The sequence below is a fragment of the Mycteria americana genome, chromosome Z (genome assembly GCF_035582795.1).
Source record: "Mycteria americana isolate JAX WOST 10 ecotype Jacksonville Zoo and Gardens chromosome Z, USCA_MyAme_1.0, whole genome shotgun sequence".
NCBI lineage: Eukaryota > Metazoa > Chordata > Aves > Ciconiiformes > Ciconiidae > Mycteria > Mycteria americana.
In genome coordinates this window covers 78,135,704-78,150,819 of record NC_134396.1, presented here as the reverse complement: position 1 = coordinate 78,150,819, position 15,116 = coordinate 78,135,704, and the positions used below count along the sequence as shown (strand labels likewise).

The 15,116-nt window shown below is 35.3% G+C and overlaps 1 protein-coding gene across 10 annotated transcripts in view; it reads left to right on the top strand.

The window, feature by feature from the left end:
• The window catches only part of KIAA0825 (KIAA0825 ortholog), a 252,673-nt gene that overhangs the window by 126,426 nt on the left and 111,131 nt on the right, over positions 1-15,116 (top strand). For all 10 annotated transcript variants that reach the window (XM_075526449.1, XM_075526455.1, XM_075526453.1 and 7 more), the window contains 3 exons: positions 1,894-2,050; positions 6,222-6,377; positions 10,428-10,522. In XM_075526449.1, the coding sequence (XP_075382564.1) occupies positions 1,894-2,050; positions 6,222-6,377; positions 10,428-10,522 (408 nt within the window). The remainder of the gene's footprint in view (positions 1-1,893; positions 2,051-6,221; positions 6,378-10,427; positions 10,523-15,116) is intronic.

Genomic DNA, 15,116 nt, shown 5'->3' with positions numbered 1-15,116 from the left:
TTTGTGTTACGTTATTGTTATCAGGTCTGCTAGCTATATAAAAAGTCTAAATATTATATAGGTTCTTCCATTGTGGCATACAAATTTAACTTAGTTTTTAGGAGAATTAAAAAAATCTTCAGTGAAAGGTTTAGTTGTATGCATTGCCTGTCTTGTGTACTGCCTGAAAGCATTACTATTCATTAAAATAACCTTCACTTTATGGTAGCACCAGAGCTGTAAACAGTCACGTTAGATTCTGAAGAACACGCGTCCCGAGAAAAAAAGAAATGTCTGTCTTTGCAAAGTAATTTGTCGAGTTGAGGATTATTGTTTTTCATCATGGTGACCCTGACTTGGCTGGCTGGGTGCATATACAGATTAAGATGAATGCAGTTATTCCTTGGCTGAGGTCTGCCTCTTTCAGGGCACATTCTTCCTAATGACATGATTGATAGGCAGTCCCAAATCCAGAGAGGAACTCATTAATCATAGCACTGACTGAATCCAATCATCTGCTTCACCTGCACAGTGATGGACAGGAAAGGATACAATTTGGGTACTGACACTGATACACTCCTTTGTCAGAGGTCCTCAACTTTTTCAATGTCAGTGGCTAAGAAGTTTGACAAGAAATTCAGGTTGTATCTATGTGGCATCAAAAGATCAGCCTTAAGTGTGCTTTAATTTTAAAGATCAATTTCTCTGAAGCTTTTCTGTAAAATACACCATAATAACAGAGTATCACTTACTTCCATTCAGCGAAGAACAAAATTATAGTTTATATTTTGAAACTATTTGCTCTGTAGGACATTCTGGAGCTGCATGTGGAAGCAATATCAACTTTAATGTCCAGCAGCTGTGTAGCATTTAAGTGAGCCTGCAGGTCAAACAGCAACTTTCAGCAGAACTAACTTTGTAATCATGGCACGCTTTCAACAGTAAACTGCAACTTACAGCTGACTCTACCAACGTATTTCGTAGTTTTTTGGTTTTACTTCTAAAAAATTAAAATATGATGCTTTTTTTTAATTTAGAATGGTACTTTGGTAGATTTTAAATTAATCCAGTAATGACTGTAGAAGGGATAATATATTCCTGTCAATCTTTCAAGTTCTTGACACATCTGTGTCAAGGTGCCAACATATATCTGTGTTACAGCTCTAATATTTGAGGAAAATAATTAGTTTTAGTACTCTTTTTTCTTAATACTTTATCAACGTACAATACTAAGCAAGTGCAGAGCTGCTAACTTATGTTTGCATGCAGAGAGAGCCATCTGACAATGGTCAGAGTTTTGAATTAATATTTTTCAAGTCATTTGGGCCTGTCTCCTTGAGATTTTTTTTGTAGCAGTTTCACACAAATACTTGTAAGAAGAAAAACAAGGAACACTACAGGGCAAAAAGTGCAACAAGTGGCAAATAGGTACCTTTGAAATGGTTACCACTATACCAGTGGGAAGAAAAATACTTCCATTTAAAACTTCTAACCTATACTTAGAGTAATGGCTACCTTTCTGACATGTTAATTAGTCTTTAATATGTGCAGCGACAGGCAAAGAAAAATGTACAAAAGATCGAATGCAAATGCCATTTCTAGTAGCAAAGATACTTCTCTAGTGGAAAAGAAAATAAAAAAATATTTGCTCCTTCTATGTCCTTAGAGTAAAGAAAGTTTTCTGTTTTCATCTTTCAGATTAAAATCATTGAAATTTTTAGAATACAAAAATGTTATTTAGCATTTATTACGTATTTGTATAAAGGCTTCAGAGATGTATATACAGCAACATTTGTTTTGTGCAAGCCAAATCTTTAAGTTTTTTTTTAACATGTAGTTTTAGCTGATTTTGTATTAATATTATGAGTTTCAGAAATTTATCTTAAGAATACTTGTATCTTTTCTATATTCTAGTGCCTCAGTCACAGTAGAAGGTGCAACGTTAGAGGAAGGAGGTATTGCACTTGGATTCACTGAGCAGAAAATAAACATGATGGTCCTGGATATCTGCCACAAACCAGGTGGCAGCGAGTACCTGAGGCAAATTTATCACATCATCCGGCTCAATGAGGTAGGGAAACGGCCTTTTTACCGAGCAATTAGGTGTGTACTGGCCTGAGGCAGCGTCTGCTGGCAGCTAAGGGTTAGTCAAGGAGGTGATAATGCTTCTTAAAGTCAATATGAAATCCTATATTGTATTGTAATAGAATCCATTCAGTTTAGGCTTTTCTGCATTTGTACAGAAAAGATTACTTTATGGGAAACAATGTAGATTTTATTTATGTACTTAAACAGGAGTATGGCTCATAAACTTCCTTCAGATTCATATTGTAGACCATAGATACATTTTAGAGTTTGAACACAGTAAAAAAAAAAAAAAAAAAATCAGTAAGGCTATTGAAAAATTGACTGTTACAGGAAGTAAAATTAAATGTGGTAAATCAATTCTCCTGATTTAAAAAACAAACAAACAAACCCTACGGCTGTACTGAGGAAGTAAATGCATCCACATGAAAACCCTACTTAATCTAGATAACTCTGTTCAGTTAAAGTGCTTTCAAAATTACAGTAAACAAATTCAGATTTGTTTGCTGCACATGGAATTTGGGCAATGTAAAAGAATTATCTCATTATTGCTAAGGCTGTACTAAATTGCCCCAAGTTACCAAAAGCATTCTGATTTTATAGACTGAAATAAACACAGGTTTGCTTAAATTGTATGATAACACAGATCTACACAGCTTAATTAAGAAAGTTCTGTTTATTAGCTTTAATTACTAAATTACTATTCCTTGAATGCATAAGCAGGTGCTGTTAAGATCATTGCAAGTATACAGAAATGTTTATAATAAAATGCAAAATAATGCAAATATAGGCATAGGCCAAGATTTTTCTTTCTAAAAAATTTGATAGAAAAAAAACCCCGATTAGGCAGCTATGTCTGTATGAAGGCAATAGAGAGCAGCTCAGTACTGGCACGGTGCTTCTAGAAATCAGATCAACTGTTTAGTTCCTAAGTATAGGCTTAAAAGCAACCTTTAAGCATCTGCATTTGGAAGCTTTAGAAGCAATGTAAGCATGTATGTAGAGATGGCAACCTAATATTAATACAATACAGAATCTTTTCAAGTTTCATCTCAAACAATTAAATGGTTCAGGAAGTGAAGTGAAAATTATTACTGTAATACAGTTCAAACAAAACCTTTTCACCTGGAGCACATTCAGGATTTCTCTAAGTATAACGGAGTGAGGAAAAGATGATGAGCAAGACCTCAGAAAATAGCATATAATCCAGTAGTTAGGGCAGTCACCTAGGGGACAGGATATGCAGGCTCAAATCTTTATTATGCTTGGTTTAGACCAGGGAATGGAATCTGCATCTCCCACATCCAAACAAACTCCCCAAACTGATAGACCATTAGCTACCAGCATGGAACTTCTTCTTTTTCCCCTGTTGGAGTTGTTTCACCTTGTAGAAATTGCTGTAAAAATCTGTTCTGTAACTTCTAGGGTCAAAAATAGAATCATACTCCAGCTGAAGGGGTAGAATGCCCATATCGGGTTCTGGAGACCCTGATCCAAGATCTGACTCCTGTGAGTATTCAGTTATTTATACAAAGTGGAGCAGCTCCAATAGGAGGTAAGAGGCTGAGAGAATTAGGTGGAAGAGGGACTTTAGCCTGACTTTCCACATCCCAAATGTCTCTCCTTGAATTTCTGCAGCTAGTAAGAGCTTTGTTAAATATAGAACATTTCTCAGTGGAAAAAACTGTCTTGTTTTTAAAAAAAAGAAGACAAAAAATCCTGACCAGCTTGACTCACACAAGGACTTAACCGTGTTACTTCAAATTGCCTTTGAGACCTTTACAAAACATTTTAATGCTTAGCATGGTGTTATAATAATGCACTTTTCAATATTATTTTTCATAACTTACATTATGTTTAATGTGCCTGACTACCAAGAAATAGACTTCATTGTCTGTTCAAAGGTCCATCCTTTTGATTGGAGACTCCTTGGACTATCAAGGGATCCTATTCTTAAAATTAGTTTGGAGATCTTTATGCTACACTGCTTAATAATTGCATGTGAATAGAGAACAAAATGATGAGACAGAAGATTGTTGTTCTCAATAATTTTCCTTAGAAAAGCAGGGAAAAAGGGATATAGATCCTTGGAAGCTGTGTTTGCAAATAGAGCGATGATGTTACAAAGACCTATGATAGATACTGTAGAACTCAAAACAGCCTACAGTCCTTCATGTATTTTTCAAAAAGAATAATAATTTTAAAAGCATTTTTGACTAATGGCTACCAAAGAGAAACCAAGTCTTCTGAGCTGTCGGGCTCAATAATATTCTGTCTACTTGGTTTCATGCCCAGTCATTGATAGTGAGGATATAGCTCATGTTTACAAACGTGATTTCATTTCTCTTTATTTTCACATTTTTGGAACATGACCCTTTCAGGGCCTACAGTATTGTACTATACTAAAGAGACCATTTCCCACTGTTGAATAAGTCTCTTTGTCAAAACGTAAATCCACAGTATTCCAAAGACAGAAAAACGCCTGTACTGGGAGATGAGCTGTATACCACTTGGAGTGTTCAAATCCTAGCAAGCATGGACAGCAATTTCAAATACCGCTACTGAAAAACCAACGGAATCTGCTTCTGCTGGCTCTCTGACACCCAGAGGGCTGGGTTGCTTTAGAGCTGTCTACAGATTTTGTGAAAATGTGTGCATGGAAGGCAGTACATTTATGAAAAATTGTTAAATATATAGAAATAGCTTTTAAATAACCCCCTTCACCATGACTTTAAAATCTTTGCTATGGCATGAAGTCATGAATGAATGGGAAAAAAAAAAACCCAGACATTTTTGTAGGCTGAGGAAAAAATAGGTAAGAGACTTAGGGTGTGTTTTCACAGCTGGATTACACTGTTGTCTTAAAGCAAAAAAGCTCTGTTTTTTTTTTTAAATACACTTAGATGATTTCATGATTGTCTTAAGCAGTCCTGGCAATTGGCTGCAACCAGCAGAGAGAGAGTCCTGCTCTTTCTCTTGCCCTTGTGCTTTCCCACTCCTAGGCCCCGCTTTGTACAAGCACGAGAAATCGTGTGGCTTGTTTATCTGGCTGAAACCTTTCTTTTTTCTGGCTGATTTCACAACATATGCTAGTGCCAACACAAGGGAGAAACAGCTACAGTCTATGTGGATTGGGAGGGAACTTGTGGCTTTCAGGCCAGACCACAGTTGGATCAATTTAAACCGATGATGAAATTATTCTTTTTAAGACCCCCCGAGGAGCACAGGGTGCCTTGGCAGGTAGTTTACATGTTCCCTCACCTGTGCCTGAAAATTTTTATCATCTCAGTAGCACTGCAGAGTAAGAGGAGCATTTGCATCCACCCATCCTAATGAAGACTCACCTTGAGTACTTGCTCAATGTTATGGCAATCCTATCATTATGGACTTCATTTTAATAACAATAAACTGTTTAATCACAGTAGTCCTTCCAGCAAATAGATCTGTAAGTGTTTCATTATCTAGCTCTTCGTAAAATGGTTCTATTTAATCAAAACACTTTATTGGCATGCAATGATGATTTATTTACATAGTAGTTTAAGAAGTGAAAACAGAAAAGATTCTGGCCAAAATAATCATGCGTCTGTTACAGTATAGTTTCTAAAATTGCCATGTAAATCATAAATTACTTCTAGTCTTTGAATGCTTAAACAATTAAAAATAGCTTTGAAGAGTGGGAGAATATCTATTTCCTGTGTTTAAACAACTGGTTTGAACACGTTCATCAAACAATTAATTTATAGTCATGTAGTAACTATTTAATGCTGTCCAAAAAATAACTTTAAATAATTGTGTATACTTTATCATGTAAAATAAATCATATAATAGCCATCATACATTAGAACAGCTCATAGAAAACATTTGTTTTTCACTTCCACATATACCTAACATATATATATTAAATGAGAACTGATACACATAATTTGATGACAATTTCAAAACAATAGCTTAGATCATTCTGATTTGCTTCAGTTGGATGGATGTTGATGCAGGTTATTTACTGTTTGTTGTAAAATGGTGTTACTCTTAAATACCTTACTCCTTTAATATAAGGAACTTCTATCAAGCATACTGTAGTTATGCTTGAAATTTAGGCAAATTTCACTTAGAAAGCTAGGTGGCACATACTGTTTTGTGGTTGTTTTTTCTTCTAAAAGGAATATTTGAAAGAGCAGCTGTCTTGTGAGAATTGTTCTGAAGATGGTGTTACCTCCAGTCAATGCCTGCCTTTGACACTGAAGGGCAGAGAAGAGCAGCCTGTCTTCAACCCTTTCCAGGTGTACAGACAATCTTGTGCAAAAGCGTTCAATCAGGTTTGTGAAAATCTGAAACCTTGGTTATAGTATAATTTTTACTTGTCGATCTTATTATGATCATGATAATGACAGAGACTGAAATTATGAAAGCGGAATTAATTACATGCGTTCACATTTGATGAAGTGCAAAGGAATATTATTACTCAGGAATCTAATGAGGGCACCCTCTACAATAGCATAATGTTCAAAAAGCCATTATTGTCCTTTTCTTTTATCAGAATTATTGCATGTAAGAGCAATTTGCATTTACTTAGACTTTCTGTGTTAGTTCAGTATAGTGAAGGAAAGCCCATTAGTAACGATGACATTTATTACATCTGTGTAATGGTACATAGGGCTAGTCTTAGTCCTTTGAAAAATCATGGCAAAACTCCAAGTGCGCATTTAGAATCTTCCTGATGAGTCTTTTATGGAAGCGTTGAACAGTAAAGTAAAGGATGCTTTGGAAATACAGAGATCTCTGTGATCTCTGTGATCTCTCACAGAGAACAGTGAGAATAAGCAGGGGAAAAAACACAAAAAAAAAAGAAAGCATCCATTTCTCTGTTTTTCATTAAGCCATGTTAGTGATATGTAAAGGATTGTAATTTACTTATAGAAATTAGTTTCCTGATAATGTGGCAGTTAAAGAAAATAGATCTAGTTGCCTAAATCTCTACCAGAGCGCCACATGACCAATTCATCACACAAAATGGTATGTCGTTTCTGATAGCACTTGGACACTTAAAAAATCTTACACCATCGTTTCTTAAGTCTTCCTAATCCATCATCTACAGTTTTGATTCGACGCCTCCATTTCAAATATTTAAAAAGAAATGGTATTACAGTGATATGAAATTCACTTTACAGACTTGTGGTAGAAAGACATCCTTTTTCAGTACAAGTCTGCTTTTAAATAGTGTAATCTCCTTTCCCAGTTTTGAGCATTTTGGACTATTTCACCAGTTGTATTGCTGTAAAATATATGTTTTGGTTTTTTGGTTCATTCTTTTTTTTCCTTACTTGTTTAATTAATGCTAAATCATTGTCATGTTGCAAAAAAAGTGCTAATATCCTGAAAAAGGAGATTAATATCAGTTTCACAAGGCTTCTCACTCCAGAGGAACATGCTTTAAAAGTATCTTTTTTTTTTTCTTCCACTAATCCCTTTACATATATCTTAAATTGATAGAATTTAAGGGGCACAGAATCACTTACTCCAATTTGAAATGCAGAAAATAGTTTACTATGCCTCAATTCTCAATTCATTAATAGTATGGTAGAATAAGACCTTCAAGTAGTGACATCTCAGAGCAGAATTCTTCTGCTACATGACAGGTTTGCAGTGCTCTATTAATCAACAGATGACAAGGGATAGTTCATATTAAATTGCTTTGGATTTTGTAAACTTTTGGCATAAAGTCTATTACCTGAATATGGAAAAGTATCTTAAAATTAAAAGAAAAAAAGAGTAGATCATGGACCTTAAAGTACCATGTGCCAACCCTTTTGTTGACAATGACAGACTTGTTTCCTGAGCTTAATGATATTATTTAATAATTTTGTTCCCTTTACCATAAAATTGCACATGTATTTAGTGGTGTGGGACTGTCTGTTTATAAAATAGTGGTCAGTATAGCTCAGTGTCTGGTTTCCTGTGAAGACTGTTACCAGTGCCTGTAGAAGATGCCAGAGCGTTGGCAAGGAACAATTATTCTTCTCAAAGGATACGTTTCTTCTTAAATTCATTTCTTACTGGTTGGCAACAGCCATGAAGCTTAGGAGTTAAGAATCCATGATTAATTTCTTGATTTTCTTTAAATCTATTGTAATTAGATGTGTTTTTAATACATCAACTAACATTTTATCCTTTTATAAATTCTAAGTCCCAACAAACTACTGGTTTCACAACATATTTTGTCAATGAGTTAATTATGTATTGCTTTTTAAAACTTTTTTTCTCAGAAGGGCCAATTGGAATAGGCATGGCAATACTGCGTGTGAGTCCAGAGAGCTGATTCAGCACTAGACAGAGCATGTTTGTGTTACACTATGCTATATAACATATTATAATACATAGTAATATAATATATAACAATATACACACTGCGTAACATGGATGTGCTCTTAGCTTCCTCAGCAGAGGATTTCTTAAAATAAATTATTTCAAAAGCTTTCTGAAAGATAATTTGTAGTAAGCATTCCATGTATTGTTTGTTGGCATATGTAAAAATTGCAGTACATTAGGGAGGTTGACTTTTCTCTTCTGAAGTTTTGCTGATTTGTCCCTATCATTCAAATTTCGCAAGATACTTAATCATAATTTCTGTGAATTTTACTGCTCCTGAAACAAAGGCCACTAAACCACTATTCTGAGATCAACTCTAGCGTTTTTATTAATGATATGTAAATTTCTCACCTTCCAACCCTCTAGTTCAGTAGCTGATTCTAGGAAGTGTGTCATTTCTGTTAACAATTCAGCCACTTCATTCTTACATTCCTGTAAAAATCTTGAATAATCACCATCTGGCCCTAGTAACTTGTTGCTCTTGATTTTATCAATTTGTCCTGACACCTCAATCTCTGCCAGTGCTGCTGCTCCTCTATTGTCTGATAAGATTAAGTCTAGGCTATGCAACTCCTCAACAGTATCAACAAAGAAGAATGCTACAAAGAAATAATCTTCCTTTCCTGAAGTGACTTTTTTCAAACTGATCCTTCATTTTTTCACAGAACTGATCATTCTGGTGGACTGAATTTTTATCTGGTATACTTATTAATTTTCCTATTTGTTTTTATGACTGTTGCTACTGGCTGTTTAGCTTCTCCTTTTTATCCCTCTTGATTTTACAAATACTTCCTCCATATTTATTTATCTATTTTTAATTCAGTGTAAAGTATAGAACAGTTGCCTGTTTTCTCCCCTGTGTTATTCTACTTCCACTGTTCTCTCAGTTGACTCTTTTTTCCCCTTATTTTTTGTTTATCAGATGTTCACTGTTACTTCTACATTCACTTTCCACTTTCACAGTATATTATTCTTTCTTTAGCTACTTGTCTCCCTTTCTTACTCTGTATTTCACCTTTATTTTTCTGCATTACTTTTAAGTGCATGCCAAAGATGAGTGTTAGGGAGAAAATTAAATTAGAAGAAGGAAGGGAATGAAATAGAGATGGAAGGAAGGGGAGGGATTGCACTGATTCTGCTTTCCCAGAAGAACCAAGTGCTGTCTGTAAGAAGAAAAAGATGCACTGCAAGATATACTTTACTCTTCCTATTTATTATTATTTCCATTGTTTTGACTTCATTTTTTTTGTTTTAAACGACTCAATGCTATTTTAGTGTTACAACAATCATTTTTTAATTATTTCTTCCCAAGAATTTGAATTGTAGTCACTACTTGACCATTACTGACAGTGAAAATTAATACTATGCAACAGGAGTTACTGTTTTGTAAACATAAGAATGTTGTGTGTGGTCTTTTGTCTGCCCACCATTATTGTAGATTGCTTTTATTTATTAAATAAGCAATATGTAGTTATATTTGTTCATATTGTCTAGACTTACTGCTGTTTATAATAACCATCTGGTGACTGGAGTGCCTTACAAAACAATAGACAAGTAAACCATCACTCTAATTATGATACAGGTTACATCTTGAATTCCAGCTACCCCAAGTTTTTCATGACAAACTTTTTGCTGACAGCGGAAAATGTAAATTGCTGTTACATAAAAAGTTGCCAATTATTTTGCTTTTCAAACAAAGAGTCAAGCTCTCAGACAAAGTGGTTGGGCAGAACGCCATTAACAGTTGGAAGAATAACGGTTCAAAAAATTGATTTATCTTTTTATAAATAATGGCTACATCCCCAAATGGATTTATAAATTAATTGCTGTCTTATTGGAATAAAAACCTTCTTCTGTGGACATGATTGATATCATCTGTCTAAGTCCTTGTTCTAGACCCCCCTCCTTCTTGGTTAGTATATCACAGCTGGAGCTTTAATTTACTGATCATATTAACACTGATTAATAACTAACAATAGCTTCTTGCCATGTATCAACAGTCAACCATTACTGAATGGAACTGGGATTGGTCAAACTTGCTGCCAAGTTATTTGGGACTGAATCAGATGACCTTCAGGGTGCTGCTGGCACACAGGTAATGGGATTTTGGCAAATAATTGCACTTCCCGGTTGTCTTTTTTACTTTATAATAGTCAATACACAAAGATTTTACTGGTGAAACTTATAAAATAAATTATACATGTATTTTTAAATATGTGATTTTAAAATGGAGATGCTTATTGTCTATTTGATCCATACAAAGATGGGTTTCAATTCCTGTTTTGAGGAACCTGATGTGTTCTTTCTGTCTAAGACCTGGATATATGTTGATATTGCCCTTATATAGTGCTTTACAAAGAAATGAGTAACTTTTGCAAAGCTATATTGCTCAGGGAGGTTTCAGCTGTATAGCACAGAACTTAGGGGATGTTTACTCAAGTTGCAATGACTTTTAAATTCAATTGGGGGTGTGACAAGTGTAGTTAGAAATAGAAAGTGTTTCCTGAATAGTTTTTAACCAATGGAAGTTATTTTAATATTTTAACAATTTTTTTACTTGTAAAATTTAACTGCTTAATTGATAAGCAGATACATTTAATGCAGAATTGATACTTGTTAAATTCAGAAATAGTAATTTGTTAAATTCAGAAAATTGTAGGTGGAAAAAATGGGTATTTTTCTAAAATATTTGCCACTTATATCCTTATGAAAACTGGAAAACTTACATGTTGCAAACTAAGAAGTTTAAGATTCCCTTCTTAATTCTGAATTCTCCTGATAATATCTAATATGGTCATATCATTCATCTTTTTAACTGAACTGTTTCTCTATTTAGAAAGTAGAGTGACAATTTCAAAAGTATGTGAATTTGCATGTCAAAAATATTTTTATGGTAAAAGCCGTTTTCTCAATTTATCTCTAGCAGTTAGTCTTAAACATTTAATTCTTCCTTAATTTCATCTATAAAATATTTGTACAGTCTATTTCTAGTCATCTTTCTTAATTTTCTGTGATTAATTGTGTCCCCACCCAAAATGTTATTTTCCAAAATTTTAATGCAATTGCACAAAAAATGATGCTGGCAAAAATGTGCCATTCAATTCTCCTCTTATGTCCTCTGTTACCCAGTACCAGATAGAATATGGGACTTCATGGACTTTTTGGTCTGTACTAGTAATGTCATTTTTATGTTAAATAGCAGAGACAATTAAGCACTAATTTTTTTTTTCTTTGATAGTTCTCCTGCTGATTGCTAGCACTTGTCCTTCATTAAAAATGAAGTAGTTTGCCCTTTTAAAAGAGATTCTAATAGAAAGTCTTAGACTCAAGCTGGTTCTTGAACTTCCCTTCATGTTGATGTCATCAATATGAGCCAAAGGGAGCAGAGAGGACTGCTGTGATTTGCAGAGGGAACGTTCTCTGTGGACATTTCATCTTCTCTGATATCTTGAAACACATTTCATTTTTCTTTTGATCTCTTTATAGAGTTTAGAAAGAAGTCACATATATGCCTTCTCTGTCCTTCTCTGTATTTCACGCCTTTGTCATATCATCTATTGTTGCATCTTTTTTTTATTTAATAAGTGCCCTAATTGTTGTCATCCTTCCTAATTTGAAAACGTCTCCATTCATTGCCCTTCTACATGATACGGAAATTCTCATCTAGAAGTGACATTATGCAAGCCATTAATGATTAGCTCATGGATTTATTATTTAAACCACTCTTCTGTACTTTACAGACCAGCAGATTGTTTAAACCTATTGTGATCATTACATAGAATTGTTAATCCAGTATCTGCCACAGTGACCAGCATCTCCAACACAGCTTGTCTTTATGTGACTTAATTTTTAGCATAGCTAGAGTATGTCTGCTCATGTTTTCCAGCTGCCTAGGCCAGTTCTAGCTGGTTCATGGCTCCTCAAGTAAGCTTTGCAGTGACTCAAGTGAGCCCTATCTTTAGGTGATTATTCATGCTCCTCCCTAAAACTGCATAAGTCTCAGCCTTACTTGTGCTCAGGAGTTAAGGTTCAAGCTGAATGGGTGTGTGATTATTTTGACCTCCTGTTTATGATGGATCCATTATGTTTCTACTATTTGCCTCCTGAGATGAGTTAAACAAAACTAAGGGCACTACTTGAAAAGAGTCAGAACCATCAGTTTATAAAGTGGAGTGCCATAATACTTTAATTACTCCTTTCTTTAACATGTGCTAAAGCTTTCCCTTATCAGTTACTTCTGTGCAGGCAAAAATATTTTTACCTGTTCACAGTGATATTGGGGTCTATTTCCTTTTTCTTGTTTTTAAAGAGAAATACTGTCTGTTGCATACGAAGTAAAATAAGTATGCTCTGCTCTCTCTTTGGTGGAAAAAAAGTAAAAATGCTTAGGGGACTCATTTACAAGGGAAATGCTCCCCTAACCTAGTTAATGACTGAGTTAGGTGGGAGGGGGTTATGGGAGCATTGTCCCAGAGCCAGCAAGTGGTAGGCAAATTAATTGGTTGGTGGTTAGGGGAAAGTAAAAGGCTTTTAGGACTGGTTAAAAAGGGAATGAATTGTTGTGTACTACTCATTGTTGGCTCCACGTGAGCACGTGAATCTAATCCACGCATTCCTACAATCCTCAAAGTAAAAATGTTTAGGAAATTTTTCAAATGAAAGATGTGGATGGTTAATAATATTATTTTATTTCAAGGTTTTCAAATATAGAATGCTATCAGGAAAAGCCTATTAAAGTTAAGCAGTGACATAGAAAACTTAATGTTCATCCCTATTTACAGTTCATACCTTTAGAAACTGCAAAGAACTTTTCCTTACAGGAAGAAAAGGGATATATAGATGGATTCCTTTCCTTTCTCATTTTACTTCTGATTCTTTTTTTTTTTTACAAATAGTTTGAGCTGCAAGCGTAAAAGTTAAAACATACTTTTCAATTATACTTGAAATAATATCTTTTAATAATAAGCCCATTAACATTCAGCTAATTTATAGTACTTGATTTACCCACGTTTTAAAAAATGTCCTGCATACTTACAGAGATACATGCTGCTTTTTTGAATCTTGGCACTCACTTGTACATCCTTAGATATTTCATTACCAAATGGGAGTTGCTTACCTCTAATACATCTATTAAGACAAGAAGACCACGTGCTTTTAATTATTGTTTAATTTGTGTGTATCTCAACTTTTAATCACTCTCCTGCTCATAAAGGAAAAATTGTTATTGTCTGGCTAAATCAGCATATTGAAACTGTTTCTGCAGTTTATTGTATCAACTATGATCTCTCCTTTTTAACTCTCTGGCCACCATCTCTGTGCATATTATCACATTTGAAAATACTTTAGTGACTGTGGTGAGCTGACTCTGGCCAGCAGCTAAGTGTCCATATAGCTGGTCAGTCACTTCCCCAGCAATGGGATGGGGGAGAGAACTGGAAGAGCAAAGGTGAGAAAACTCATTGGTTCAGATAAAGACAGTTTAGAAAGTGAAGCCAAGCAACGCACGTAAGTAAAGCAAAATAAGGAATTCATTCACTACTTCCCATCGGCGGGCAGATGTCCAGCTGCTTCCTGGAAAGTAGGGCTCCATCACGGGTAGTGGTTATTTGGCAAGGCAAATGCCATAACCCCCAACGGGCCCCCTTCCTCTTCTTTTCCCCAGCTTTTATTGCTGAGCACGACGTTTCTATGGCATGGAATATCCCTTTGGTCAGTTGGGGTCAGCTGGCCCGGCTGTGTCCCCTCCCAGCTTCTTGTGCACCCCCAGCCCAATTGCTGGGGGGGCAGAGTGGGAAAAAGAAAAGGCCTTGGCACTGTGCAAGCACTGCTCAGCAGTAGCCAAAAACCTGGTGTGTTGTCAACACTGAGGCACAAACCCAAAGCACAGTACTATACATTACCCTGTTTGTTTATGTACTCTCCTTTATACTGATATGTAAGTCAAATACTTTCTGATCATTTATTTTCAGAGAAGTATCTCAGCAACTTGTACATATTTATAAGATATTAATATTTTGCTGGGTTTTGAGATGTGACCTTCCTTCTGGAGTTCTACAGGACTTTCAGGTGCATTGAATACATTACTATAGAGAATAACTACATTCCACTCATATAATTAGGAGAAACAACCCAGACATTTTTGTAACAGCTGAAACCATTCTCCAATATTGCAGTAATTTGCTGTTCTGAGGAGGAGTGGCCGGGATTCCTCCCTCTGTGCTTAGGGAAGTTTCACAGAGCACTGGTGCCAGTGCAGCGCAAAAAGTTTTGGTTGGAACGATGGCGGGGGGTGCATGCGAGCAGGAGCATTCTGGGAGCTACAGGAACAGACAGAGAAGAACTCATGACTGGCAAAGCCATTGACAGTCAGGTACAAGATCTTAAGAACAGGAAGCGTAACAACTTAATAACTGAGAGGGGAAGGGAACATGTTGCTTTACCATAAATGTATCTGCTGAGAAACAGTACCAAGTTAGAAAAATTATACAAGTTAAAACCAATATTTGTTCAAGTGGATAAGAACTGCCATGAAAAAGGTCTGGACTGAAAATTAGAAGATGATTTCCAACAGATAAGCCAGTGTAGCTCAAGAGAATTTTTCAGAAAGTGCACAGTGATATGAGCTTAAGCAGTTTTAAGTTGAAACAGGATAGACCAAGTGGTTTATTTCCAGTCATGTGTTCCTTTGA